This window comes from Salmo trutta, chromosome 40 (assembly GCF_901001165.1).
Source record: "Salmo trutta chromosome 40, fSalTru1.1, whole genome shotgun sequence".
In the NCBI taxonomy this organism is placed as follows: domain Eukaryota; kingdom Metazoa; phylum Chordata; class Actinopteri; order Salmoniformes; family Salmonidae; genus Salmo; species Salmo trutta.
In genome coordinates, this window is record NC_042996.1 from 18,750,034 (window position 1) to 18,777,137 (window position 27,104).

A 27,104-nucleotide genomic window follows, 5' to 3' on the forward strand; every position below is an offset into this window, starting at 1 on the left:
GTGTCAAGACTGGCCAGGTGGAGGTGGCTCCTGTCCCAAGTGTCATATAGAGGGAGGGTGCTGATAATTAACAACCTGGTGGCATCTTCCCTGTGGCATAAACTGGCTGTCCTCAACCCCCCGCCGGTCTGCTCACAGACCTGCAACGCAAGCTGGTGGACTTCTTCTGGTCCGGCCATCACTGGCTGAGGGCGGCAGTGTTGTACATGACCATCCACGAAGGAGGACAGGGCCTGGTGGAACTGGAGAGCAGGATGGCTGCTTTCCGGCTAAAGGCGGTGCAGAGACTGCTGTACCATACTGATGTTGGCTGGAGGGAACCAGCACGCGCGCTGCTGAGGAGAGCTGGCGGATTAGGGTTGGACCGGCAGCTGTTCCTCATGAAGCTGGAGAGGCTGATTACAGCAGGTCTCTCAGATTTTTACTCTGCAATGCTGAGGGCCTGGCAACTGCTAAGGCACACACGAGAAGGGGGTGTGGAGCCTGGGCTGTGGGTGTGGGAGGAGCCTATCTTCCACAACCCAGCCATCCCTTTGAGATCGGTCCAGTCGGCCACCCTGCAGAGGCAACTGATGGCAGGGGGTGTACAAAGGCTGGGTGACCTGAGACCGCTGGGAGAGGAGGGGTGGAAAAGCCCGGAAGTCTTGGCACAGCAAACAGGAATAACGTCTCTTAGGCTGCTGGAGAGATTCCTGGAGGAGGTCCAGGAGGCACTGTCTGAGCCGGTAAGGGGGATGTTTGAGCAGCCAAAGGGAGAGGGGCCACCAAGTTTTCCGCCATTGCAGGTGACGGCAGAGACTGGAGACTGGCAAGGGGGTCTGGAGGACATGTTAGATTTGAACACTCCGAGCCTGGGAGAGTTTGAAGGGGTGGGAGGTAAAGCCCTCTACAACCTCTGCGTTAAGGTTAGGAACATTAGGAGCCTAACAGGAGTGAAGGCACATCAGTGGCAGGGGGTATGTGGGGCAGAGAGTATGGTGGGTTTTAGATGGAGAGGGCACTACAAACCCCCAGTACCAAAGAGGTCAGGGGACCTCCAGTGGAGGGTTACACATGGAGCCCTGGCCACTAACAGCTGGTTGGCACGGGTTGAACCGAGAGTCGGGCAGGAGTGTCCTTTCTGTAAAATGAAAGAAACTGTGATTCATGTGTTTTCTGTGTGCACCAGGTTAATGTCACTAATGTCTCTGTTGGAATGGCTGTGTGAGAGGTTGGGGGTGGTTTTTACTGTTGGGGTGTTAATAATGGGATACAGGTATTCGAGCAAGGAGAAGGCCAAATGTGTTTTGTTGAATTTTCTGTTTGCTCAGGCAAAGTTATCTATTTGGCTAACAAGGAGGAACAGGGTCAAAGGTGGGGGGATAACAGACCCTTTATTATTGTTTAATGGGATGGTCTCTGCACGCCTTAGGGTTGAGTTTGAGTTCTATAAAATGATAAAAAAGTGTGGAGATGTTTGATGAGATTTGGTGTGTTGGGGGGGCTGTCTGTATAGCTGGGGAAGATGGTTTGGATATACGGTTGTAGGAGTGGATATTGTTTTGGGTATTGTGATGTTGGTTTGTATCATGTGGTAGCTGGAAAGGTGAGTATGGTACATGTATGCATTACAGGATATTCAACAAATAAAACAACTGAAAAGTGGTGTGGGCATATGTATTCACCCTCTTTGCTATGAAGCCCCTAAATAATATCTGGTGCAACCAATTACCTTTTAGAAGTCACATAATTAAAGTCCACCCACGTGCAATCTAAGTGTCACATGATCTGTCACATGATCTCAGTATATATACACCTGTTCTGAAAGGCCCCAGAGTCTGCAACACCACCAAGCAAGGCACACCACCAAGCAAGCGGCACCATTAAGACCAAGGAGCTCACCAAACAGGTCAGGGACAAAGTTGTGGAGAAGTACAGATCAGGGTTTGAACATCCCACGGAGCACCATTAAATCCATTATTAAAAAATTGAAAGAATATGGCACCACAACAAACCTGCCAAGATAGGGCCTCCCACCAAAACTCACGGACCAGGCAGGAAGGGCATTATTCAGAGAGGCAACAAAGAGACCAAAGATAACCCTGAAGGAGCTGCAAAGCTCCACAGCAGAGATTGGAGTATCTGTCCATAGGACCACTTTAAGCTGTACACTTCACAGAGCTGGGCTTTACGGAAGTGTGGCCAGAAAAAATAAGCAAACACATTTGGTGTTCGCCAAAAGGCATGTGGGAGACTCCCCAAACATATGGAAGAAGGTACTCTGGTCAGATGAGACTAACATTGAGCTTTTTGGCCATCAAGGAAAATGCTATGTCTGGCGCAAACCTAACACTTCTCATCACCCCGAGAATTCATCCCCACAGTGAAGCATGGTGGTGGCAGCATCATGCTGTGGGGATGTTTTTCATCAGCAGGGACTGGGATACTGGTCAGAATGGAAGGAATGATGGATGGTGCTAAATACAGGGAAATTCTTGAGGGAAACTTGTTTCAGTCTTCCAGAGATTTGAGACTGGGACGGAGGTTCACCTTCCAGCAGGACAATGAACCTAAGCATACTGCTAAAGCAACACTTGAGTGGTTTAAGGGGAAACATTTAAATGTATTGGAATGGCCTAATCAAAGCCCAGACCTCAATCCAATTGAGAATCTGTGGTATGACTTAAAGACACCAGTGGAACCCATCGAACTTGAAGGATCTGGAGCAGTGCTGCCTTGAAGAATGGGAAAAATCTCAATGGCTAGATGTGCCAAGCGTATAGAGACATACCCCAAGAGACTTGCAGCTGTAATTGCTGAAAAATGGTGGCTCTACAAAGTATTGACTTTGGGGGGTGAATAGTTATGCACACTCAACTTTTCTGTTTTTTGTATTATTTCTTGTTTGTTTCACACCCAAAAAATATTTAGTATCTTCAAAGTGGTATGAATTGCCAGTAAACTGTTACTCACCCAGTTTTATTCCTCCTACACAGCTGTTTCTGTTTCAGTTAATGATTGTGTTTCAACCTACATATTGAATTGATGATGATTAGCACCTATTTAGTATAATTGTTTAATCATACACCTGACTATATGCCTACAAAATCCCTGACTTTGTGCAAGTGTACCTAGAAGAATTGATGCTGTTTTGAAGGCAAAGTGTGGTCACACCAAATATTGATTTTATGTAGATTTTTCTTCTGTTCATGCACTTTGCATTTTGTTAAATGATAAATATAAACTATTAACAAGTCTATTTCTGAAAGCATTCTTATTTTACAGCATTTTTTCACACCTGCCTAAAACTTTTGCACAGTATTGTACATGCAAAAACAGAGATATTGAAACGAACAATTCAAAAAAATCTACCTGCAATACAGCATGCTATATTGATAATGATGGGCGTGGTTTTGGGTTAACACTGGTCATTAACACCAACACTAGGGTTCTTTTTCACCAATGAGTATTTTAACACTTACAGAGTTAATTTAACTCCTGAATCAACACTAGAAATGTTACACTGAAAAATCAACACTAGGTAATACTGGCCAATTTGCAATGAACGCACATACACAAAGTCACTCTCCCTCTCTCTGTCACATTATAATAGAAATCAGAGGGTGGCCGTCACGCTACAAGACAAATTATAGAGATCTGAGACCCGTAAACTCCTTCCTTTCCTCTCGCTCTCCCCCCCCCATCCCTCCATCCCTCCCTACCTGATGGTACACTGGTCTTTGGTGACGTCATCCTTAAGGCGTCCACATGCTTCCCAGCCGAAACAGTTTGGAAGAGTTTGTGCATGTATTATGAGAACATTTCATGACGTTTTTGTTTGTTTAGGGCTGTGGCAGTCATGAAATTTTGTCAGCCGATTATCGCCATGCAAAACATCAAGTGATCATATTTTCACACGTTAGACTATAATCAATTGAATCTTGTCTTTACCAATATGTAACATTAGTTTCGATTTAGAAGGGCCCATTATCAAATGGGCAGGAACAGGGGCAGAGTTAAAACACATGTCATCCGTATGCACTGGAATAGCGATTGGAGGTCACTTTCCTAGCGGTTCGTTTCACTCATGTCAGGTAGGCTACTCCGTGCAACTTGTGATATTCCGCACAAACTCTGTATGGCAAGGGGCTGTCCAACCCTGCTCCTGCAGCTACCCAGTGCTTAATTTTGGAAACCAAGTCAAATCTGTTCGGGAACATCTATAGTAACGTTTTCACAACAAAACATATTTAATTAAACGGTTGACAGCCCCTCTCTCTGCACGCTGGAGAAAGGAATATTGTATAACGACACAATCATTATTTTAATTCAGTTTTTTTGGGGGGGGGGGGCTCATATATAGGCCTATGCATAAGCTCGTTGTGTTAGGCTTTGAAACAACATCCACAACGACCATGTTTTCCACTCAGTTTCAACCTGCTGTTGAACTTCTTTCTTCACATTGATCCATCACAGTGAGGTGAGTTTTAAAAGTGCATACTGTTTTGATGATAAGTGTTTGATTGAATTTTTGATTGAATTTGCATTGATGTCAGAGGGGTTAAAAAGACAAAAATACAGAAACCATCCCCGTGTGATGCATTTTGGATCCTATGACGCAAAACGCGGCATCATATGATTTCTGTATTTTGAAAATTATATATCTTGAAAACTTGATTGGTGACAAGCAAAAACATTTTGGGACTATGACAACAATGGACTAATGAAATAAATGCCAAAATATGTTCCTTCGGGTTCACCTAGTCGACTTCAGCTAGCCGCAAGCCGAACTGAGACTTGCTGACGCCTTTAGTCACACACAGGTCCCTAGGTAGCCTGTGGAGGAGGGAGGGATGGCGAGATGGATGAAAGAGGGGTTGCCGCTGAGGCGCAGTGGGGCCCTGCTCTGCAACAAAGGCTTTTCAACACAAACACTTATTGGCTATTCCTTCTCTCACTCTATGCATTATTCACACAGATCCAAAAGGACAGCCAGTTAAAAATACATGGACAAGGCCAACACAGTTTAAAGGCTTTCTTACCTTTTACTATTCTGCTCTCTGGGTTTCACCAGTCTCTCTCTATAGCCACACACACACACACACACACACACACACACACACACACACACACACACACACACACACACACACCTGCTCTTAAAGATAAGGTTCTTCATACCTATCTTTTGTCTCAAAGTGAGTTGAGGATAAAAGGAGGACAGGTTTCTTGTAATACATACACCTGTCTGTTACATATTCCCTCAGTCGCTGCATATACAGTGCCTTCAGGAAGTGTTCAGACCCCTTGACTTTTTCCACATTTTGTTAGGTTACAGCCTTATCTTACAATTTATTAAATTGTTTTTTTCCCCTCGTCAATCTACACACAATGCCCCATCATGACGAAGCAAAAACAGGTTTAGACATTTTTGCTAATTCATTAAAAATAAACTGAAGTATCACATTTACGTAAGTATTCAGACCCTTTACTCAGTACTTTGTTGAAGCACCTTTGGCAGCGATTACAGCCTTGAGTCTTCTTGGGTATGACGCTACAAGCTCGGCACACCTGTATTTGGGGAGTTTCTCGCATTCTTCTCTGCAGATCCTCTCAAGCTCTGTCAGGATGGATGAGGAGCGATGCTGCACAGCTATTTTCAGATATCTTCAGAGATGTTCGATCGGGTTTAAGTCCAGGCTCTGGCTAGGCCTCTCAAGGACATTCAGATACTTGTCCTGAAGCCACTCCTGTGTTGTCTTGGCTGTGTGCTTAGAGTCGTTGTCCTGTTTGAAAGTGAACCTTCAACACAGTCTGAGGTCCTGAGCACTCTGGAGCAGGCTTTAATCAAGGATCTCGCTGTACTTCGCGCAGTTCATTTTTCCCTCGATGCTGGCTAGTATCCCAGTCCCTGCCGCTGAAAACATCCCCACAGCATGATGCTGCCACCACCATGCTTCACCGTAGGGATGTTGCCAGGTTTACTCCAGACGTGACGCTTGGCATTCAGGCCAAAGAGTTCAATCTTGGTTTCATCAGACCAGAGTATCTTGTTTCTCATGGTCTGAGAGTCCTTTAGGTGCCTTTTGGCAAACTGCAAGCGGGCTGCCTTTTACTGAGGAATGGCTTCTATCTGGCCACTCTACCATAAAGGCCTGATTGGTGGAGTGTTGCAGAGATGGTTGTCCTTCTGGAAGGTTCTCCCATCTCCACAGAGGAGCTTTAGAGCTCTGTCAGACTGACCATCGGGTTCTTGGTCACCTCCCTGACCAAGGCCCTTCTCTGCTGATTGCTTAGTTTGACCAGGCGGCCAGCTCTAGGAAGAGTCTAGGTGGTTCTAAACTTATTCCATTTAAGAATGATGGAGGCCACTGTGCTCTTGGGGACCTTCAATGCGGAAGAAATGTTTTGGTACCCTTCCCCAGATCTGTGCCTCGACACAATCCTGTCTCTGAGCTCTACGGACAATTCCTTGCAAAAATAAATGTATTTAATCCATTTTAGAATAAGGCTGTAACATAACAAAATGTGAAAAAAAGTCAAGGGGTCTGAATTCTTTCCGAAGGCACTGTAAATCAGTAAATCCACCCATTGACAGAGGGATATGTGATAAGGGGACAATAGAGAGGAAGGATATACATATACATAGGCACCCTGATGACGCCATTCATGTATGAATCCGGAAATGGCTTCTGAGAGAACAGGACAGGCATATACTATGACAACATTTTTGTGACGTTTTTGTTCATTTTGGACTTCAGTGTTGTGTTTCTGGAGGCAAGCCGAAGTCTACGCTAGGGCTGTGGAGGTGATGACCTTTCGTCAGCCGGTTATTGTCATGCGAAAGACTGCCGGTCTCACGGTAGTTGACCGTTAATTAACATAAACACGTTTAGCATCTGCAGGCCTCCCCCCACACACACACACACACACACACACAAGCTGCTGATGGGTGCATTTGGAACATCTACATTTTAAAAAGTCGAATAAATTAATTGAATAAACACCATCACAGTAAATCCATTGTTTATTTTAGGCAGGTCTAAAGAAACGTTATGATATACAGAGAATTATTTCAGAAGAACAGAATATGAGTTGGCCTACTGTATGTTATCTGGCTATGTGCCATGCCATAGGCTGTAGGCTTATTCCTATAGCTGACAAGATATGCTTAAGTCCCCTGACATTATTTTAGATTTTAGGATTTTATAGTAAGAAGATTATAATTGAACTTAGCTGAATAATATAGAAGATATATTTTTCCAATTCCTGAGCAAGTGTGAATATGAGGTGACTATGTTGAGCGTAAAACTGACCATTTGAAACAGGTCCTATACACTAGATTTAGAATTATTTGCCAACTTTAGTTGTGAATGATGCAAACCATAGTGCCGTGCTGCCGACTACCATTTAACCTTTATTTAAGTATTCACAGCCTACAGAAAATACGTTTCTCAAAGCTTTTTCAGCCTATTTTCAGCTCTCTCTCCTCAACTAATGTTGTTTCCATGTTTTCCCACAACCCTTTTAGAAATAATGCTGGTGTGCTAATAAAACATAGAAACAGCTCCCTCTGGACAGGAGGCTGAGAAAAAAGAGGAGAGTTCATCTTTCTTCCCTTCTTTTCCCCTCGTTCTCCTCCAACCCTCTCGTTCCCTGTATTCTAACCGAGCCCTAGGAGCCAGTAGGAGCCAGTGCACAAAACCTGGGTCAAGTATAGAATTTTAATATTTTCTAATTACTTGTAAAGTACAGAGGTGAGGGGGATTTAGCTTGGGGTTTCCCCTTTGGGACTATTCCATCACTCATCACAACCAAGACAACCAACCACTGACTATCAAACCCCCATTAGTCTCCTTATGTTGTTCAACAACAAAAACAAAGCTGTTGTTCATGCCATGGAACCATCTTGCTTTGACTAGCCATAGAGATATATTTCCTAATAATAACCAGCCAGTCTCTCTCTCAGGCAAAAGCCATGCATGGGGAGCTGTTTTGCAGTGTGTCACTCTGACAGGCGGTTTATAAGAGGCAGCCTACGGAGTCATTTTCAGTCAGGCACTAGAGTTCACAAATCTCCTGCTCAACCCTGGGGACCTCCTTAGAGGCAGGTGCAAGTCTCAGAGAACAGCGCAAACACACTTCTAACACACACAGACCAAGCACAATGCTAACACACACACTTATAACACACACACTTCTAACACACACAGACCAAGCACAATGCTAACACACACTTATAACACACACACTAACACACACAGACCAAGCACAATGCTAACACACACTTCTAACACACACACTTCTAACACACACAGACCAAGCACAATGCTAACACACACTTCTAACACACACGCTTATAACACACACAGACCAAGCACAATGCTAACACACACACTTCTAACACACACAGACCAAGCACAATGCTAACACACACACTTCTAACACACACGCTTATAACACACACAGACCAAGCACAATGCTAACACACACACTTCTAACACACACAGACCAAGCACAATGCTAACACACACACTTCTAACACACACGCTTATAACACACACAGACCAAGCACAATGCTAACACACACACTTCTAACACACACAGACCAAGCACAATGCTAACACACACACTTATAACACACACGCTTATAACACACACAGACCAAGCACAATGCTAACACACACACTTCTAACACACACAGACCAAGAACACTGTTAACACACACTTCTAACACACACAGACCAAGAACACTGTTAACACACACTTCTAACACACACAGACCAAGAACACTGTTAACACACACTTCTAACACACACAGACCAAGCACAATGCTAACACACACACACTTATAACACACACACTTATAACACACACAGACCAAGAACACTGTTAACACACACTTCTAACACAAACAGACCAAGAACACTCCTCACAGAGACTTTTGAAAGTCACCACATCTTACACATTCAGCCCAAGTACAATCCTCAAACACACTTCCTACATCCACATACACACAAACACAGACAAACTCACAAACCTAACACATGCACCCCAAATACACTCCTTCATTCACACCCACACCCATTACACAATCTCCTCACAGAAACCCGTTACACACACTACTCTCACCCCTTACACAACACAACAGACCTGACCCCAAAACACTTGTTACCCCCATTCTCTTAAAGGGATAGTTGCCCCAAACACACATTCTACCACCAGGCTTTCCAGAATCAGGTTGATTATAAAAACAAACTCTGGTGACCTCGACTCACTCCCAAAGAGCTTGAGGAGAAACTGGTAGACACGTAAACAAACTTCACTCAAAAAGCCGTGTGTGTGTGTGTGTGTGTGTGTGTGTGTGTGTGTGTGTGTGTGTGTGTGTGTGTGTGTTGCCAGTGGAGCTCGTTTGATGAATCATCAGTAGGTCGTCCCTGCCTGAAAATAAATAATTTGAGACGGACAATTAGAGCTCTCCTCGTTAGTGAGGGCCTTCGCTCTCTGGGGTGTGGCGGCCATCTTGTTTGAGACGGGCAGAGAGAGTCAAAAGTAGTGCACTACACAGGGAATAGGGTGCCATTTGGGAAGCTAGCCAGTTTCTCCTCCCTAATGAGATCTCCTGGTTGTTGTTGTTGTGATGTGAAGAACCCCTGGCTTCATTATCAGCCACTTAATTCTCTCATCATTAACGAGATCAACGGCACAATCATCAGACTCCTGAGACTCCTGAGACGCTCTCTCGATTTCTCTCCGTTGATCTCAATCTCTCTCTCGTCCTCCCCGACTCAGTTCACAGTAAAACAGACACATATTGGCACACTTTCTGTCTGGACCTGCCCAATCACATCCTCAGAAGCCTTCTGGCCATCAGTAACTCTGTCCTTTTAAACTCTTCAATGCAGAGGGCGAAATCATCACGATGACTTCTACGTGCCTTGTGTGATTCATGAGCGTGTATTTGTTCATTCCAATCTAATTGTTGTCTTCGGAGTGTAACGGAGCACCACGGTTGGTTAATAACTCGCTGAGCAGTATTTGAAATGATCCTCTTTTATCGACGTGTTCTTAGTTCAACTACAGAGTGCATCACGTTCCGGGGGCCTGGAAATATTTGCTCTCGCCAATTTGATGCTCAGCAAGACTCTGAAATATTTGTTCCATTACACCCCCTCAATCCTCCTCCCTCTTGGCTCGTTGGGAGCAGAGAGACTCATGGGTAGACTAGGAGCAATGATCTTCTCCTCATCCTATCAGACAATAGTAACCCAGTAATACAGAGACTATGGGTAATATGACACATCGCAGCAGATAATACTGCTCCAGACGCTGCATTGTTGGAGTGTCGCGTTATCTACTAAACCTTCACACACACATGCACGCACAGACACCCCTTATTCCTCCCCAGCACAAATTGATTTTGAAAAGCGAGGTAAATTATGGGAAAGGCATCACTAACGTTCCTTTTCTATCTGACCTTTTCTTCAATTGAAATGGTTGAAATAGAATGGACCCCGAACATGTCTAAACAGTGACCCAGTATAATTACCAACCTGGCCCCTCTGGAGCTTCTCAATCAATACCTAACCAGCCAGGCAGGCCCGGACAGGTGTAGGCCTGGTTAACCTGCCAAACAGGGGCCAACGGAGGGAGGAGATACCCACAGTCTGTGTCCACTAGCAGCCCTGCTCTGTAGTGAGACAGGGGGTGAAACATGGAGCAGCAAGGAGGAAGGGTTACTGGAGGGAAACGGTTGTGTCTGGTTGGGGTATCCAGGGCTGGAACGTCCATACAACCATCCTCCATCTCATTTCTCCCAGTTTCCACCACCACCATGCTGTTAGTGTCTGCTCGGTGCATCTGGGTTCTCCTCTTATTTGAGACAGGCCGAGAGAGCCTACGTCTGTCTGTCCCCCCCTATTCCCTAAGCAGTCCACTACTTATGGCCAGAGCCCTATGGGCCATGCTCAAAAGTAGTGCACTACATAGGGAATAGGGTGCCATTTGGGAAGCAGTCAGTCTCTCCTCTCGAATAAGATCTCCTGGTTGTTGTTGGGATGTGAAGAACTCCGGGCTGAGTGGGAGAGTATGTTGTGTTTGAAATATCCGGGGCAGGAACCTCTATCCAGCCGACCTCCATCTTGGATCTAATTCCTCACAGTTTCCACCATCGCTGGGCTTCCTCATTTGGGTTTACCATGCTGCTCAATGCATCTGGGTTCTCCTCTGTGCTGACTAAGGGAGTCTGGGGGCTCCAGTGGGGAGATTAGCTGGCCCATGCCACCCAGTATGACGTCTTCTCCAACATGCTATTTCCAGACGTCAACACACTCTGCATCATTCATGAGACATGAAGCTGCAGATAAAGCATGGACATAGTAATGTGGTACGGAGCACAATCCATCCTTCCAGACACACACACACACACACACACACACACACACATACAAACACAGATACGTCACAATGCACACACACACACACAGAGAGAGAGAGAGACACACATTAACACACATACATTGAGTGTACAAAACATTAAGAACACCTGCTCTTTCCATGACAGGCTGACCAGGGGAATCCAGGTGAAAGCACTTCAACCAGACTCGATGATGGATTGTGTATGTGTGCCATTCAGAGGGTGAATGGGCAAGACAAAAGATTTAAGTGCCTTTGAATGGGGTATGGTAGTAGGTGCCAGGGGCACCAGTTTGTGTCAAGAACTGCAACGCTGCTGGGTTTTTCACGCTCAACAGCTTCCCGTGTGTATCAAGAATGGTCCACCACCAAAAAGACATCCAGCCAACTTGACACAAATGTGGGAGGCATTGGAGTCTAAATGGGCCAGCATCCCTGTGGGGGGCGGGGGGTGCGGTGTAACTCCATCTTAGGATGGTGTTTTTAAAGTTTTGTACACTCAGTGTATACATATACACAAACACACACACAGAAATGCTACAATGCAAACACACATGCCTACCAATCCCCTGCTCTAAATCCTATTAGTAAAATGAGAACGAGGCACTGCGACCCAAAATCAAGGCCCTGTGTGTGCTGTTTCCATGACAGAATCCTCCCTAAATCATGTTTAGTATTATTATGCACAGGTTTAGAATACAGCACTGCCACTCACACAGAACCAGGGCAGTGATGTGGGAGAAACGGGAGAAATAAAAGAGAGAGAGAGTGAGAGCGAGAGAGAAATAAAAAAAGAGAAAGAGAGAAATAAAAAGAGAGAGAGAGAGAAATAAAAAGAGAGAGAAGAGAGAGAGAAAGAGAAGAGTGAGAGAAAGAGAGAGAGAAATAAAAAAAGAGAGAAGAGAGAGAGAAATAAAAAAGAAAGAGAAGAGAGAGAGAGAAGATCGAGAGAGAGAGAAAGAGAAGAGCGAGAGAAAGAGAGAGAAATAAAAAAAGAGAGAAGAGAGAGAGAAATAAAAAAAGAGAAGAGGGAGAGAAATAAAAAAGAGAGAAGAGAGAGAGAGAGAAATAAAAAAAGTGAGAGAAGAGAGAGAGAAGAGCGAGAGAGAGAGAGAGAAATAAAAAAAGAGAGAAGAGAGAGAGAGAAATAAAAAAAGAGAGAAGAGAGAGAGAGAGAAATAAAAAAAGAGAGAGAGAGAGAGAGAGAGAGAGAGAGAGAGAGTAGAGCGAGAGAGAGAGAGAGAGAGAGAGAAAAGACAAAGGTATATGACTGAGAATGTCACATGGATCATTAGGAGACATATTTCCACATTGCGCTCGCATCGATCAACCTTGTTAGACTAATGACGGCAGGAACACACACTCTTGTGCTCGTATACACACACTCCTCTGTTCCAACCACTCTACCATTAATTGGCTTTTGTACCCTAGACAGTAATTGATTTCATTGTTTCTCCATGTTCTAGAAAGCCCAGTCTAGACCAGTCTAGCATAGATCAAATTTTAACAGCATACTCCCATGCCCAAAACCTCATACACACACACACACACACACACACAGTCTCCGGGGCTGGGGGCAGAGTGAAGTGGAGTATTCTTTAATAAGATTGACAGTATTTTAATTGGTTGTCACAATTGAACTGTATCTGCCTGCAGTAGCGAGTGAGCACGGCTGGCTGAAGTGGCGTCTCTGTGTGTAATACCAGAGAACCTATGTCAGGAGCCAGGCTGCTTCTAGAACATAATAATGGCTCTGACTGACAGACACTGGCCAGGGTAATATCCTGCTGGAACAATATGCATCCATCTGACGAGGAGAGGATAAGAGGAGGAGGAGGAGGAGGAGCAGGGGAGATAGACATGATGAAGCCCTGGCCCTGGCAGCCAGCAATATACTCCATTTCACTGTAAAGAGACCCCCTACATCCAACACACAGCGGCTGGTGTTCAACACCTACACACACAGTGGCTGGTGTTCAACACCTACACACACAGTGCCATCGTATCCACACAAACACAACACAAAGCTCCACGCATGGCTCCAACACCAATGTAAACACAAACCATGACATCACCCACACTGAAACCGGCAGGGTTCTTAACCCAACCAAACTCAAGTCAAACTAAACCAGACCCGGCCTGGCTAACCCAACCAAACTCAAGTCAAACATAACCAGACCCGGCCTGGCTAACCCAACCAAACTCAAGTCAAACTAAACCAGACCCAGCCTGACTAACCCAACCAAACTCAAGTCAAACTAAACCAGACCCGGCCTGGCTAACCCAACCAAACTCAAGTCAAACTAAACCAGACCCGGCCTGACTAACCCAACCAAACTCAAGTCAAACTAGACCAGACCCGGCCTGACTAATCCAACCAAACTCAAGTCAAACTAAACCAGACCCAGCCTGACTAACCCAACCAAACTCAAGTCAAACTAAACCAGACCCAGCCTGACTAACCCAACCAAACTCAAGTCAAACTAAACCAGACCCAGCCTGACTAATCCAACCAAACTCAAGTCAAACTAAACCAGACCCAGCCTGACTAACCCAACCAAACTCAAGTCAAACTAAACCAGACCCGGCCTGACTAACCCAACCAAACTCAAGTCAAACTAAACCAGACCCAGCCTGACTAACCCAACCAAACTCAAGTCAAACTAGACCAGACCCGGCCTGACTAACCCAACCAAACTCAAGTCAAACTAAACCAGACCCAGCCTGACTAACCCAACCAAACTCAAGTCAAACTAAACCAGACCCAGCCTGGCTAACCCAACCAAACTCAAGTCAAACTAAACCAGACCCAGCCTGACTAACCCAACCAAACTCAAGTCAAACTAAACCAGACCCAGCCTGACTAACCCAACCAAACTCAAGTCAAATTAAACCAGACCCAGCCTGACTAACCCAACCAAACTCAAGTCAAACTAAACCAGACCCAGCCTGACTAACCCAACCAAACTCAAGTCAAACTAAACCAGACCCAGCCTGACTAACCCAACCAAACTCAAGTCAAACTAAACCAGACCCAGCAGAAACCAACCCAGACCCGTTCCAGTGTCCTTACCTTGAACAGCCTCAGTATATTGGCAACCATGATGGACACGGAGCTGGCCGCCGCCCCGATCACCCCCACGATCTTATCAGGCTTGGCGAAGATGGGCAGGTCGCCGTTGGCACAGCGTACGTCCGAGCCATCCTTCTCGATGAGGGCCTGGACAAAGGTCAGCGACTGCTCCAGGGCGTAGGTGTCTCTGGAGCAGGTGTCCAGGATCCGGGCCCCCAGGGTGATGTTGGGGAGCAGCTCCGTGTCCTTGTTGATCAGGTCGATGGCGAACATCATGGCCTCAAGACGGTGGATCCCTTTCTCCTTCTTTAGTTCCCCGCAGGGCATGCCACCTCCCCCCCGGGAGTGCACCGGGAACAGGCCACCCAGGATGATGTCGCCTTCCAATCGGATGGAGTGGGCGTACTCCTGATTGGGCGCAGTACCGATGGTGGGGTCCGTGATTCGCTGAGGAGAGGCCAGAGGGAGGAGCCAAGAACATGAGGCAAGGAAGTGGAAAAGGAAGTGGCGTGTGGCGAGGAGGGAAGGAAGGCGTTGGTGTTCCGACAACGCCATGGTAACAGTTGGGTGGCGGTTGTGGGAGGAGTTACTGAGGAGTTACCGTGGAGTTTGTGGGCGGGATCATGGGTGAAAGGGCGTCAGTGCCCCGGGGGAGGAGTTAGCAGGCAGCTCTAAGATGTCCCAGGCCCATGAGGCATGCATGTCCCAGTAGAGGAGAGAGAGAGAGGAGGCGAGTGCAGCTGCAGTGATTGTAATCCTGAACTCACATCTTCAGCAGACCCTGCAAGATACACACACAGAGAACACATAGCAGTCAGTGCCTCAGTCATCTAGCACACATAGTCTCTCCCTCCCTCCCTCCCTCACACACACACACACAAATCACTGTTCATGCTGCAACGCCTGTCTCCCAGATTCAAGAGAAAGGGAGATGAGCATTTGCAACACACACAGTACAGCCCCCTCTCCCCTCACACACACACACACACACACACACACACACACACACACACACACACACACACACACACACACACACACACACACACACACACACACACACACACACACACACACACACACACACACACACACACACACATAACCGCCAATCCTATCCCACTGATAAGTCCATCCTATCCGTCAGTGCCAAGCCTGTCAAACACAAAGTGCCAAGCCTGTCAAACACATAAACAATGGTCCCGAATGCATTATTCACGTGGACAGGGTGAAGGTTACTCAGTATGTAATCATTCAGTATAACCATCTACTGGTTCTACACCTGTTTGACTGACAGCTGCATGGGAATCAACACCTGGAAGGTGTCACCTCAGCTACCTAATCATTATCATCAGAAACAGTACAGTAATGATGTAGCAAGCCATCCTAGTACGCGAGTCAGTGAGAAGAGGCAAGGCTTTCGTGGAGCAGGTTTGGTTTAACTCTCTTAGTTTTCTTGCTGGTCTCATTCCCGCTTTGAATGTCCTTCACGAATGTAAGTGATGTCATTGCTGGCCAGTCAGATTAGGCTACTATGTGCCCTCTTTACCTCAAAATATAATATCCACTGGCCGGCCTAGTTTATCCGTAGCCCGCTAATAAACTTTTATCATTCATATCATATCATCACTCAATATTCCTCAGACAAAACAAAGGCATGAGGAAAAGACCATCATTGAGACAGACAAAGAGGGCCTTCCTAATAGTGTGTTTGATCTGTTATGGTTTGACCACACCCGCTTCCCCAAAATAGTCAAATGTGTGGATATTCTTCTGAGATAGATAGAAGGGCATATTAATAACACTAGAATGTGAAAATATCCGAGAAATTCACATTCGTAGCTGTAACGTACATACGGCAGTACTGGCTCAATAAGTCTAAACTTCCCGCTGAGCGCCGTGACCACTTTTGCGCGCGTCCGCGTGCGTTCCGAAAGGCACAGATGCTGTGCAGTATGCTTGTGTGGGCTGAACCGGCTGCACAATTCTAGGATGCTGAGATGCTAGGGGACTGCTGCATCATTGCATATAAATATCCTAATGTATGTTCGGGACGTCGTGGTAATATTTCTCCCTCCCTCGCCGTCTATGTACCCATATTTCAAAGACGCTCACCTTTCCACACAAACAGCACTTTCAGATACACTGAGTGTACAAACAAATGAAGAACCCCCCCCCACCAGCACCTTTTACCCTCAGAACAGCCTCAATTCATTGGGGCATTGGACTCTACAAGATATAGAAAGCGTTCTACAGGGATGCTGGCCAATGTTGACTCCAATGCTTCCCACAGTTGTGTCAAGTTGGCTGGATGTCCTTTGGGTGGTGGACCATTCTTGATACACACGGGAAACTGTTGAACATGAAAAACCCAGCGGCATTGCGGTTCTTAACACAAACCGGTGCGCCTGGCACCGACTACCATACACCCTCTGAATGGCACACATACACAATCTCAATTGTCTCAAGGCCTAAAAATCCTTTGTTAACCCGTCTCCTCCCCTTCATCTACACTGATTGAAGTGAATTTAACAAGTGACATCAATAAGGGGTCCTAGCTTTCACCTGGATTCACCTGGTCAGTCTATGTCATGGAAAGAGCAGGTGCAAATTATACACCTATGAAATAAATGAATAATTTACCTTGAAAGGATAACGTTACTATAGCACTTTACCAAGCACTTAAACAATTTTAAAAAATGTCTAATGCAATTGGGTAAGGCACACGCATTTTAATATAAAACAGTGTACCTTTATGGTTAGGTTATATTCCTAATTGGCTATTCAGGCTGTATTCACGCGTACACTGTAAACCCCAATGTGCTGTTATTACTCCAAACTTCTGAGGAAATCCGTTGGACTTAATATATATGAGTACAGTTACTTAAAGTGATTCTGTAGTCTTTACTCAAAAACTTTAGTCACTGTGAGTCGTATGAGCTTGAAGACTTTGAGTAACGCCCCCACTAAGCCACGCATCCCAACATAGTTTCCCAGAGTGCCTTGCCTTTTCCAGTGAGTTGTAGAGTTACCACCCATGACTGTATTTGTTAGTGACAGAGACATGGTTGTTGAATTGATTCATTTTCAGTCCTGGGGCCTTACCAATTAAGTTCCTAGGTGAATGTTATCATTAAACTCTTTATGACAATATGTTACATGTAAGGCCTTATTTTGAGGTCAAACCAAATTCTAGTAACTTTCCCAGATTTTCAAAAAAGTCCTGGTTGAAGTATTTTCAGGAATCTTCCAACTGCAATTTCTGGAAAACCTGGGATATTTACGAGAACTTTGCATCCCTAACTGCAAGTCACATTATGCCAGCTTGCAAAGTAATGTGTAATTCCTATTGGAATCCAGGCAGAATTAGGACATCTAACAGTTGGAATTCACTTTCACCTACAATCTGCATTCACAATGATTACAACGTCTTGGGAAATTATGAGGACTGCATTTAAACTGGAACAATAATTTCAGTAAGGGGTTGCAAAATTCCAAATAAATTATTAGATTAGTTCAGAAAAAGAAAATGTTATTTATCTTTGTGTAGCATAAGATGTATCAATCCATCCCTCAATGTACATGCAAAAACACAGATATTAAAAACAATTTAAAAAAAATCTACCTGCAGTAGAGCATGCTGGGAAAAAAGTGAATTTGTTATTTTTTATAATAACTTTTAAAAAATAAAGTTGATGTGACTTCTCATTTAGTTTTGAGTCAGTACCACAAACATTTTAAGTAATGATGACTTTTCATTGACTTTGAGTTCAACTTACTAGAAGTTTTTGAGTTCATAATGCATTGGGCTTTACAGTGTAAGAATGGATCTTTCAACGTATTGTTTTCTTTTACACCATTTTATTTCACTTCTGCAATAAACCCTTATCACAAGCATTTCGCTACACCCGCAATAACATGTGCTAATCACGTGTATTTGGCCGATAAAATTTGCTTTGATTAGATTCCTGCTCGGGTTGGAACTTTTGACTCACTAATAAGAGATAATTGACTGAAAGGTAGACATTCCAGCAGTGTGATGATTATTTTTGGCAGTAAGAAGAAGGGAGTATTACCCTGCGAGGCAGAGGCTGGCCCATCTAACTTTTTAATTTACACCAATCGCTAGGTGTCAGGCTGCACCATCCTCTCTATTGGTCATTATATTAGGTTTCCTCATGGACAGAGACGTTCTCTGGGGAGCGCACTGCTTTTCACTAAGTGATAGCTTTTCTCTCTTTTTTGCCTCTCTCTCTCTCTCTCCTCTCTCTCTCCTTTCTCTCTCTCTCTCTCTCTCTCTGCTCGTTTCTCTCTCCCATCTCCCCGCCCGTTCCTCTCCCTCCTCCTCCTCCTCCTCCTCTCCCTCCTCTCCCTCCTCCTTCGTTTCCCCCTCTCACCGCACCCGTTGAATATGACATTAGTTGTTTTTTTTTGCATTCAGATCACAGGCAGGTAAAGACACCAACCAACGGCAACGAATCAAACACATCCCAAATCCCTCCAACGGTTCCCCCCTAAATTGACTTGTGATCCTCACAATTCCCTTGACCCGTTCTTGTAGATGAGAGAAGCAACGGAACTCCTCGCAGAAGACGTGGTGGGAGTGGTGTGGTTAGTATGATTGCGTGGGTTTGTTGCGGGGATAGATAGGGATGAATGTGGGCTACACCCCCACCACCCTCTGACACATACGACTGATTAAAGCAGTGTCATGAAGCAGGCAGCTGCGGTATACACATCGTGTTTGTGCTCCAAAGAGAAATAACGACCTAATGATGTCTTAATGGTAGGCTACATATAATTAGATAAAAACATTATCCAACCGTAATGTTTTTAATTCAAGTTCAATATAACATTTTGTGTGTATAGATTGAGACAGCATCCTTCATGTGTGTGAAATAATGCGCCTCTTTTCCGTGAGCTCTGAAAATCACACTATTGATATCCCAATTATTTTCACCTAATTTTCCCATATTAATTATAATTAATTAGATCACAAAACAAGACGTTTGGGCTACGGATAAGATCAGATGTATGGATCGTTCCTAAATGGCATCAGAGGGGATGCAGTTCCTTGGCGCACGGAACAGAGCAGAGAGCGCATTCCTTTGGGTCAATAGCGGAACTTCATTGCGGACCTCAGCAGTTTCCTTTCCCAAACCTGAACCCTCTCATTTAGCTACAGGTCACGACTCTGATTAACGATACCGTGGACTGTCAACATCAACTATGCATGTCGATAATGAAAGGATAAATAGTTATTTAAGGGGTTATATGCAGAACCATCGAGGGTAATTAATTTAACAATGAGGGAGAAAAAAAAGGCAGATGGACGGAGAGCGATGGATTCTTCAGATAGAGGGAGAGAGAGGGGGAAGAATTATGTTTGATGGGACCTTCTCAGACATACGAAAACTATTGAACTAAATATGTAATTTTCAAAAATGCCTACCTGCTTTTCCGTGACTTGATTGAGTGATCCTCGCTCCTTCGCATCCCACTCAGAGATGCACGCGCCTCGGGTTTTCGGTGCTGAAAGGGACAGCGCATGCAGCCGTCCAGCCAAGCAGCCCAGCGCGCGTCTCCGCCAAATGAATCACACACACAAAAAAACACCCACCCAGCAGCGATTGGTCTCCCAACTCTCTCTTTTTCTCTCTCACTCTCTCTCTCTCTCTTCGCATATCCCCTTCTCTCTTTATCAGCATCGACACCTTTTATATGTAGCATAGATGACACAGAAAGCGTTTGGAATGCAACATTTAAACAGTCATATTCTGATGCGTCTGCCCAGACAGAGTCCCATGAAATGAATCCGTTATGTCTTAAAACTACACAACATCAATAGGCCTACATCTACTTTCTGCATAATAGCCAACAACAACAAAAACGCAGCTATTGATTCCTCTCTGACGCTCACACCAACATACATGTGTTGCTACATGTTAATAGGTTATTTCTAATCAATAGGCCTATTGGTTGCAACGATCCATTTATAACTTGACTTCCGCAGATATATTGCAGATAAGCCGACGCTATATATTGGTCATTAACAAACCAAAGTGAATACGGACGATCAAATGTCAGACAACTGATTCATCAAGAAAGAAAAAAAGCCTTTCGCGTTTAATGACGGTGATGTGTGAGACGTGATGAAATGGTGTCATGACTTGAGGAGGCGAGCGCCTCACTAGATAGAGCACTACCGCCATCTAGTGTTACGTAGCCGACAGTAGGTCTAGAACCGAAACACCGGTCATGTCCATTTATGGAAACTATTGACTATAGCTCTTCTGATCAGTGGTTCTTAATAAAATAGGGTTCGGGGACGCCTGTGGGCCAGAGGAGGTACTGCAAGGGGTCCGCGGACTGATCGCAAAATACGGTATAACATACCTGTGTGGCTGCTTTGTATAGTAAGCCACGGCCACGTGATTCAATTCAATTCAATTCGCTTTATTGGCATGACGTAACAATATACATATTGCCAAAGCTTATTTTGGATATTTACAATATAAAATAAATAAAAAATGAGAATCAAAAATTGTCAACTGGACAACAGTAACAACAATAACAGTGAGCAGTCTGTAAGAGAGAACCATTTTCCTGATCTGGGTGATGTACCTAACAGGGGCGAAAATCTGATATCAACTTTGGAGGGGACAATTACATGAAATTTTCTCAAGAGCAATTCCTGAGGGGGACACCAAAAGTAGTGCTGTAACACATAGCCTACATTGTAATATGATACATGTATATTGAGGAACCAAAGAAATAAGGTGTTTGACGGAACCCTAACTACCGGTACCCAAAACTACACAACTAATCACAACAGCAATACCATTGCCTTTAACAAATCTTAATTCAGTCACCAGTTTAAGTTGAGAGTGGGGGTATCCATGGCATTTTCCAATTATGTTCCTATTTTACAAGTCAAAAAAATGGAGAACCTTTTATAATGTTGCCAAACAAAACTCAACAAACTTACCTGAGACTCCCTGTCTCTGCCAGTCTGTCCCTGCATATCTGTCCCCAACTCTGCTGTCTGTGTGCCATCTGTTGCCTGCTCTGCCTAATGACATCATTGTGAAACATTTTCATTTCTTTCTTATGAACATTTTATCAACTAGTCTTTGAGATATTAGGCTACTAGGGTTCTTACTTTGCGTTTTGGTGTACTGAAAAATACTCTGATGTCTGTCTTTTATTTTTCTGCCATTTTTCTCCCTTGCTGGCTGGCTACACGCACACACAGTGTGTAGGTTATTTACAGTAGGAGATGGGCTTCTATCATCTTATCTTTTATCATTCTATTTGGGCTTCGATCTAAAAGGTAGCTAGCAAATGTGAAACAGATGAAAATGACAAGAGTTGACAGCTGTATGAGTACACCATTTACACAACATATGCTGCAACCTTTTGTAATTTTAATAGTTTGTTTCATATTGGCTGGCTTCCAACAATAGCTGAATTTGCAAAGCTAGCGAGCACCAATTCCGTTTCAGTGGTGTTTGCTATAATCTTTGCTACCCGGGTTAAATAAAGGTGAAATAAAATAAATAAATAGCTTTTGCAACGAGACCATTAAATATATTCAGTTTGGACTCCAGTTTATCGCTAACCTTATCACAGGGACATTGAAGCACTAACTTACATCATCTGCATGCTGATCTTGGAATAAATTGACGATAGCAAAGATTCCATCTTTGACGAGGCCACATAAATGGAATAGGTACTAGCTAGCTTAATAGTTAATATTTGCGCGCTATCTCTGCTTATTCAGCTAGTGTGTGTGCGCGATTGACTGGATTAACCTCACGTCAGTTACGTTCATTGAGTGCCTTTCAGAGAGTGGATACGACCCCTCTTTTACCTTGCCAACTAAAGAACTGGCAGTGGATCAAACCATTGTGAGGCAAAGGGTAGGGGGGGTCGCAATCTTTTGAAACTTAAAAACGCGCTATTAAGTGTCTACAATCAGCACAATTGCTTTCATTGCGTATTATTAATATTATTAAAATTACATAGTTATGTTTCAGTGATATATTGGGGGGGACAAATCATTTTTTTCCCAGGATGGGGGGGTCGTGTCCCCCCCGTCCCCCCTGGGATTTCCGCCCCTGGTACCTAATAAACTAAAAGGCTAAATAAAAGCCTTTAAATTCCTTCATCAAATCCACTTCGATCGTTTTAGATGAAGAGGAGGAGACAGGTTAAAAAGTGACATCAGTAAGGGATCATAGCTTTCACCTGGATTTACCAAGTCAGTCTATGTCATGGAAAAAGCAGGTGTTCCTAATTTTTGGTACACTCAGTGTGTATAAAACGTTCACGTTTCAATCTTTTATGAATATAGCTAGAAACAACAAGTTGGATGAATTTTGGGTAAGTAGTCCAAGGAAAAAATGTTGAGGGCGCAACACAGCATAATGTAATATTATTCAACCAAATTAAATCTTTACCCTTAGAGGCATGTACAGCATTGGCCTGGTTCACAATGATATTGGTAGCCACATTAAACAGAGGCTGCTGGGAGGAGCTATAGGAGGACGGCTCACTGTAATGGCTGGAATGGAAACAACATGTTTGACTCCAATGAGCCCATCCTCCTATAGCTCTTCCCACCAGCCTCCACTGACACCAATGATCAACTCAATTTGTGTATTACCTAAGAATGTTTTTTTGAACATAAATGCACTGTACTTTATGCTTTACACTGCAAAATTCTCTCTGCCCCATGGACAAATGTGTAGAATTGCAAGAAATGAGCTTTAAACGGCAGAAATGTTTCTCTGATGCCAAGTGGGGAGGCCTTCAAAATGCATGTTTTTTCCCTCAGGGCTCTAGACTTGATTAATCTGGCCATACACTGCAGAAGTCATAGTAAAACTGTTTGTATGCTATTTTTATTGCACTCTAAAGCAGGGGTTGGAACCACAATTATTTTCCACAAGTTCCTTTCTTAGCCACAGAAACTGCGTGATGCCATCGCGTCAGCATGGACCAACATCCCCGTGGAACATTTCCGACTTGTAGAATCCATGCCCCGGAGCATTCAGGCTGTTCTGGAGGCAAAGGGGGATCTGACCCGGTACTAAATGGGTGTAGCTAATAAACTGAGTGTATACTGATGAGAGGTCAAAGGAGCATGGCAAGAATCGTGTGAGCTAGCAGGCGAGCTACAAACAGACGAATAACGACGCAATACAACAGTGGTGTGCAGAACGCCATCTCATCGATCCTTGTCACAGATTGGCTATTGCAGCAGACGACCACACCGGGTTCCGCTCCTCATCGCCTGGTCCGACAAATCGCGGGTCCTGTTGCGTCTGCTGATGGCAGAGATAGGATTTGGCGTAAGCAGCATGAGTCTATGGACCCATCCTGCCTGGTGCCAATGGTACAGGCTGGTGGCGGTGCTGTACCGCCATCCAATCGGCAGAAACTGCGTGATGCCATCACGTCAGCATGGACAAACAACCCTGTGGAACATTTCCGACTTGTAGAATCCATTCCCCTGAGAATTCAGGCTGTTCTGGAGGCAAAGGGGTACTAAATGTGTGTACCTAATAAACTGAGTAAATACTGACTAAAGGACATACTGTATCACAGCATACTAGGTCTACAGGTTGTGGATGGACCTAAACATTTTGGGGGCAGAATGACTGTGAAAAGGTCAATTCTGGTAACTTTTTAAAAGGACATTCAACTCCAAAATAAATGAAAATAAAATAATTTCGCCCTCCAGAAATTAGCCCAATAACATATTGGTCCATATCATCAGGCAGGTGGGCTATTCAGCAATAAGCATGATCACCTGCTGTAGGCCAGCTGATACGGCATAGTTTCTATAAATAAATAGTCTGATGGTTTCCAATCTACATTTACCCCAATGGGCTAATCACAGCTATACCACAAACTCTAAACATTAAGCTATCTTGTTGCTAGCAACATATTGATGACTGGATATGATGTAGGCCTACCTGTTGCACCTGACCCATTTTGCCCTGGTCTCCACTATGCCTCCATGCAATAGGGGATCCTTGGTATGTCCCTACCCTAAACCCTAACCCCTACCCTTACCTAACGCTAACCCTGAACCCTAACCCCTACCTAACGCTAACCCTAAACCCTAATCCCTAACATTACCTAACGCTAACCCTAAACCCTACCCTTACCTAACACGAACCCTAAACCCGACCCTTACCTAACGCTAACCCCTTATCCCTACCCTTACCTTACACTGAACCCTACCCTTACCTAACACTAACCCTAACCCCTACTCTTACCGAACGCAAACCCTAAACCCTAACCCCTACCCTTACCTAAGGCTAACCCTAAACCATAACCCCTACCCTTACCTAACACTAACCCCTAACTCCTACCCATACCTAACGCTAACCCTAATCCCTACCCTTACCTAATGCTAACCCTAAACCCAAATCCCCTACCTTTACCTAACGCTAACCCTAAACCCTACCCTTACCTAATGCTAACCCTAAACCCTAACCCCTACCCAACGCTAACCCTAACCCTGACCTAAATAACCCCTCCCTAACACTAACCCTAATCCTTACCTCTACCTAACGCTAATCCCTACCCTTACCTAACGCTAACCCCTACCTAACGCTAACCCAACGCTAACCCTAACCCATATACAGTGCATTCAGAAAATATTCAGACCTCTTGACTTATTCCACATTTTGTTATGTTACAGCCTTATTCCAAAATGTATGAATCTTTTCCCTCATCAATCTACACACGACAAAGCCACAAAGCCCTACCTATGACAAAGCAAAAACTGTTTTTTTTAGAAATGTTAGCAAATTTGTTAATAATAAAAAACGTATATATTACATATACATAAGTATTCAGACCCTTTACTCAGTACTTTATTTAAGCACCTTTAGCAGCGATTACTGCCTCGAGTCTTGGGTATGACGCTACAAGCTTGGCACACCTGTATTTTGGGAGTTTCTCCCATTATTCTTTGCAGAAATTCTCAAGCTCTGTCAGGTTGGATGGGGAGCGTCGCTGCAAAGCTATTTTCAGGTTTCTAAAGAGATGTTCGAACGGGTTCAAGTCCAGGCTCTGGATGGGCCACTCAAGGACATTCAGAGACTTGTCTCAATGACACACCTGCGTTGTCTTGGCTGTGTGCTTAGGGTCGTTGTCCTGTTGGAAGGTGAACTTTCGCCCCAGTCTGAGGTCCTGAGCACTCTGGAGCAGGTTTTCATCAAGGATCTCTCTGTACTTTTCTCCGTTCATCTTTCCCTCGATCCTGACTAGTCTCCCAGTTCCTGCCACTGAAAACATCCCCACAGCATGATGCTGCCACCACCATGCTTCACCGTAGGGATGGTGCCAGGTTTCCTTCAGAAGTGACACTTGACATTCAGGCCAGAGTTCAATCTTGGTTTCATCAGACCAGAGAATCTTGTTTCTCATGGTCTGAGAGTCTTTAGGTGCCTTTTGGCAAACTCCGAGCGGGCTGTCATGTGCCTTTTACTGAGGAGTGGCTTTCGTCTGGCCACTCTACCATAAAGGCCTGATTGGTGGAGTGCTGGAGAGATGGTTGTCCTTCTGGAAGGTTCTCCCATCTCCACAGAGGAACTCTGGAGCTCTGTCAGAGTGAACATCGGGTTCTTGGTCACCTCCCTAACTAAGGCCCTTCTCCCCCGATTGCTCAGTTCGGCAAAGTGTCTGAATAATTATGTAAATAAAGTATTTCTGTTTTTGATTTCAAATAGATTTGCAAAAATGTCAATAAACCTGTTTTCGCTTTGTCATTATGGGGTATTTTGTGTAGATTGATGAAGGAAAACAAATATTGAATCAATTTTAGAATATAGCCGTAATGTAACAAAATGTGGAAAGAATACTGAATACTTTCTGAAGGAACTGTATTAACTATTTAAAATGCAAACTTAAATTGGTAAGAACGTCCCAAGGATCCCAGATAGCAGGGACCTATAAACCATGCCACTGCTAAAAACATCTAAAATGGTGAGGTTCACCACTAGCTAAAAACTTCTAAAATGGTACGGTTCACCACTAGAACGCTCTATGATCTTCCTCTTTTAAGAGTAGCCATCAAAACTACTTTCAAAAGGTGTTTTTCCACGACTGCATTAAGAATGTTGAAGGCTACAATGACTGGGAATGCATGTTTCTCTCCCTGTGCGCCACCTGCAATTTGAAAGCACCTCGAGAGGAATATTATTTTTTTACATAGAATGCAAAAAGCTGACCAATTGAATAGGCTAACTATTCTAGTATGGGGTTGTATCATTTGGTGGTGATAGCCCACTTTCTCTGGAATTGGTGGCTTCTACGATTGTGGCTAGATGAAGTTCAGCATGGACTTAAAGTAAGTTAGGAGAACTTACACAGCAGGTTATGAGAACTAATGTAGCAGGTTATGAGAATTAGGTTAAGGTTAGGAAAAGGGTTTAGGCTTAGCTAAAATTCTACAGTTGTCCCTGACGCGACAACTAGATGGCGCTGTACCAGCCACAACCGTAGAAGCCATCATTTCTAAAAGAAAACATCAGTATCATAACACCGGCATAATGAACTAATGAGGTGTGTGTAAACCCCATGACAAGCAACGCTGCATAATATTGCCTGGGTTTGT

The 27,104-nt window shown here is 44.3% G+C and overlaps 1 protein-coding gene across 2 annotated transcripts in view; it reads right to left on the reverse strand.

Moving 5' to 3' along the window:
• grm8a (glutamate receptor, metabotropic 8a) overlaps positions 1 to 20,277 on the reverse strand; it is a 276,591-nt gene extending 256,314 nt beyond the window's left edge. For both annotated transcript variants that reach the window (XM_029742256.1, XM_029742258.1), the window contains exons 1-2: positions 19,920 to 20,277; positions 14,468 to 15,248 (exon numbers count right to left, since the gene is read on the reverse strand). In XM_029742256.1, the coding sequence (XP_029598116.1) occupies positions 14,468 to 15,022 (555 nt within the window). In that variant the 5' untranslated portion in view covers positions 15,023 to 15,248; positions 19,920 to 20,277. The remainder of the gene's footprint in view (positions 1 to 14,467; positions 15,249 to 19,919) is intronic.
• Positions 20,278 to 27,104: the final 6,827 nt, after the last annotated feature.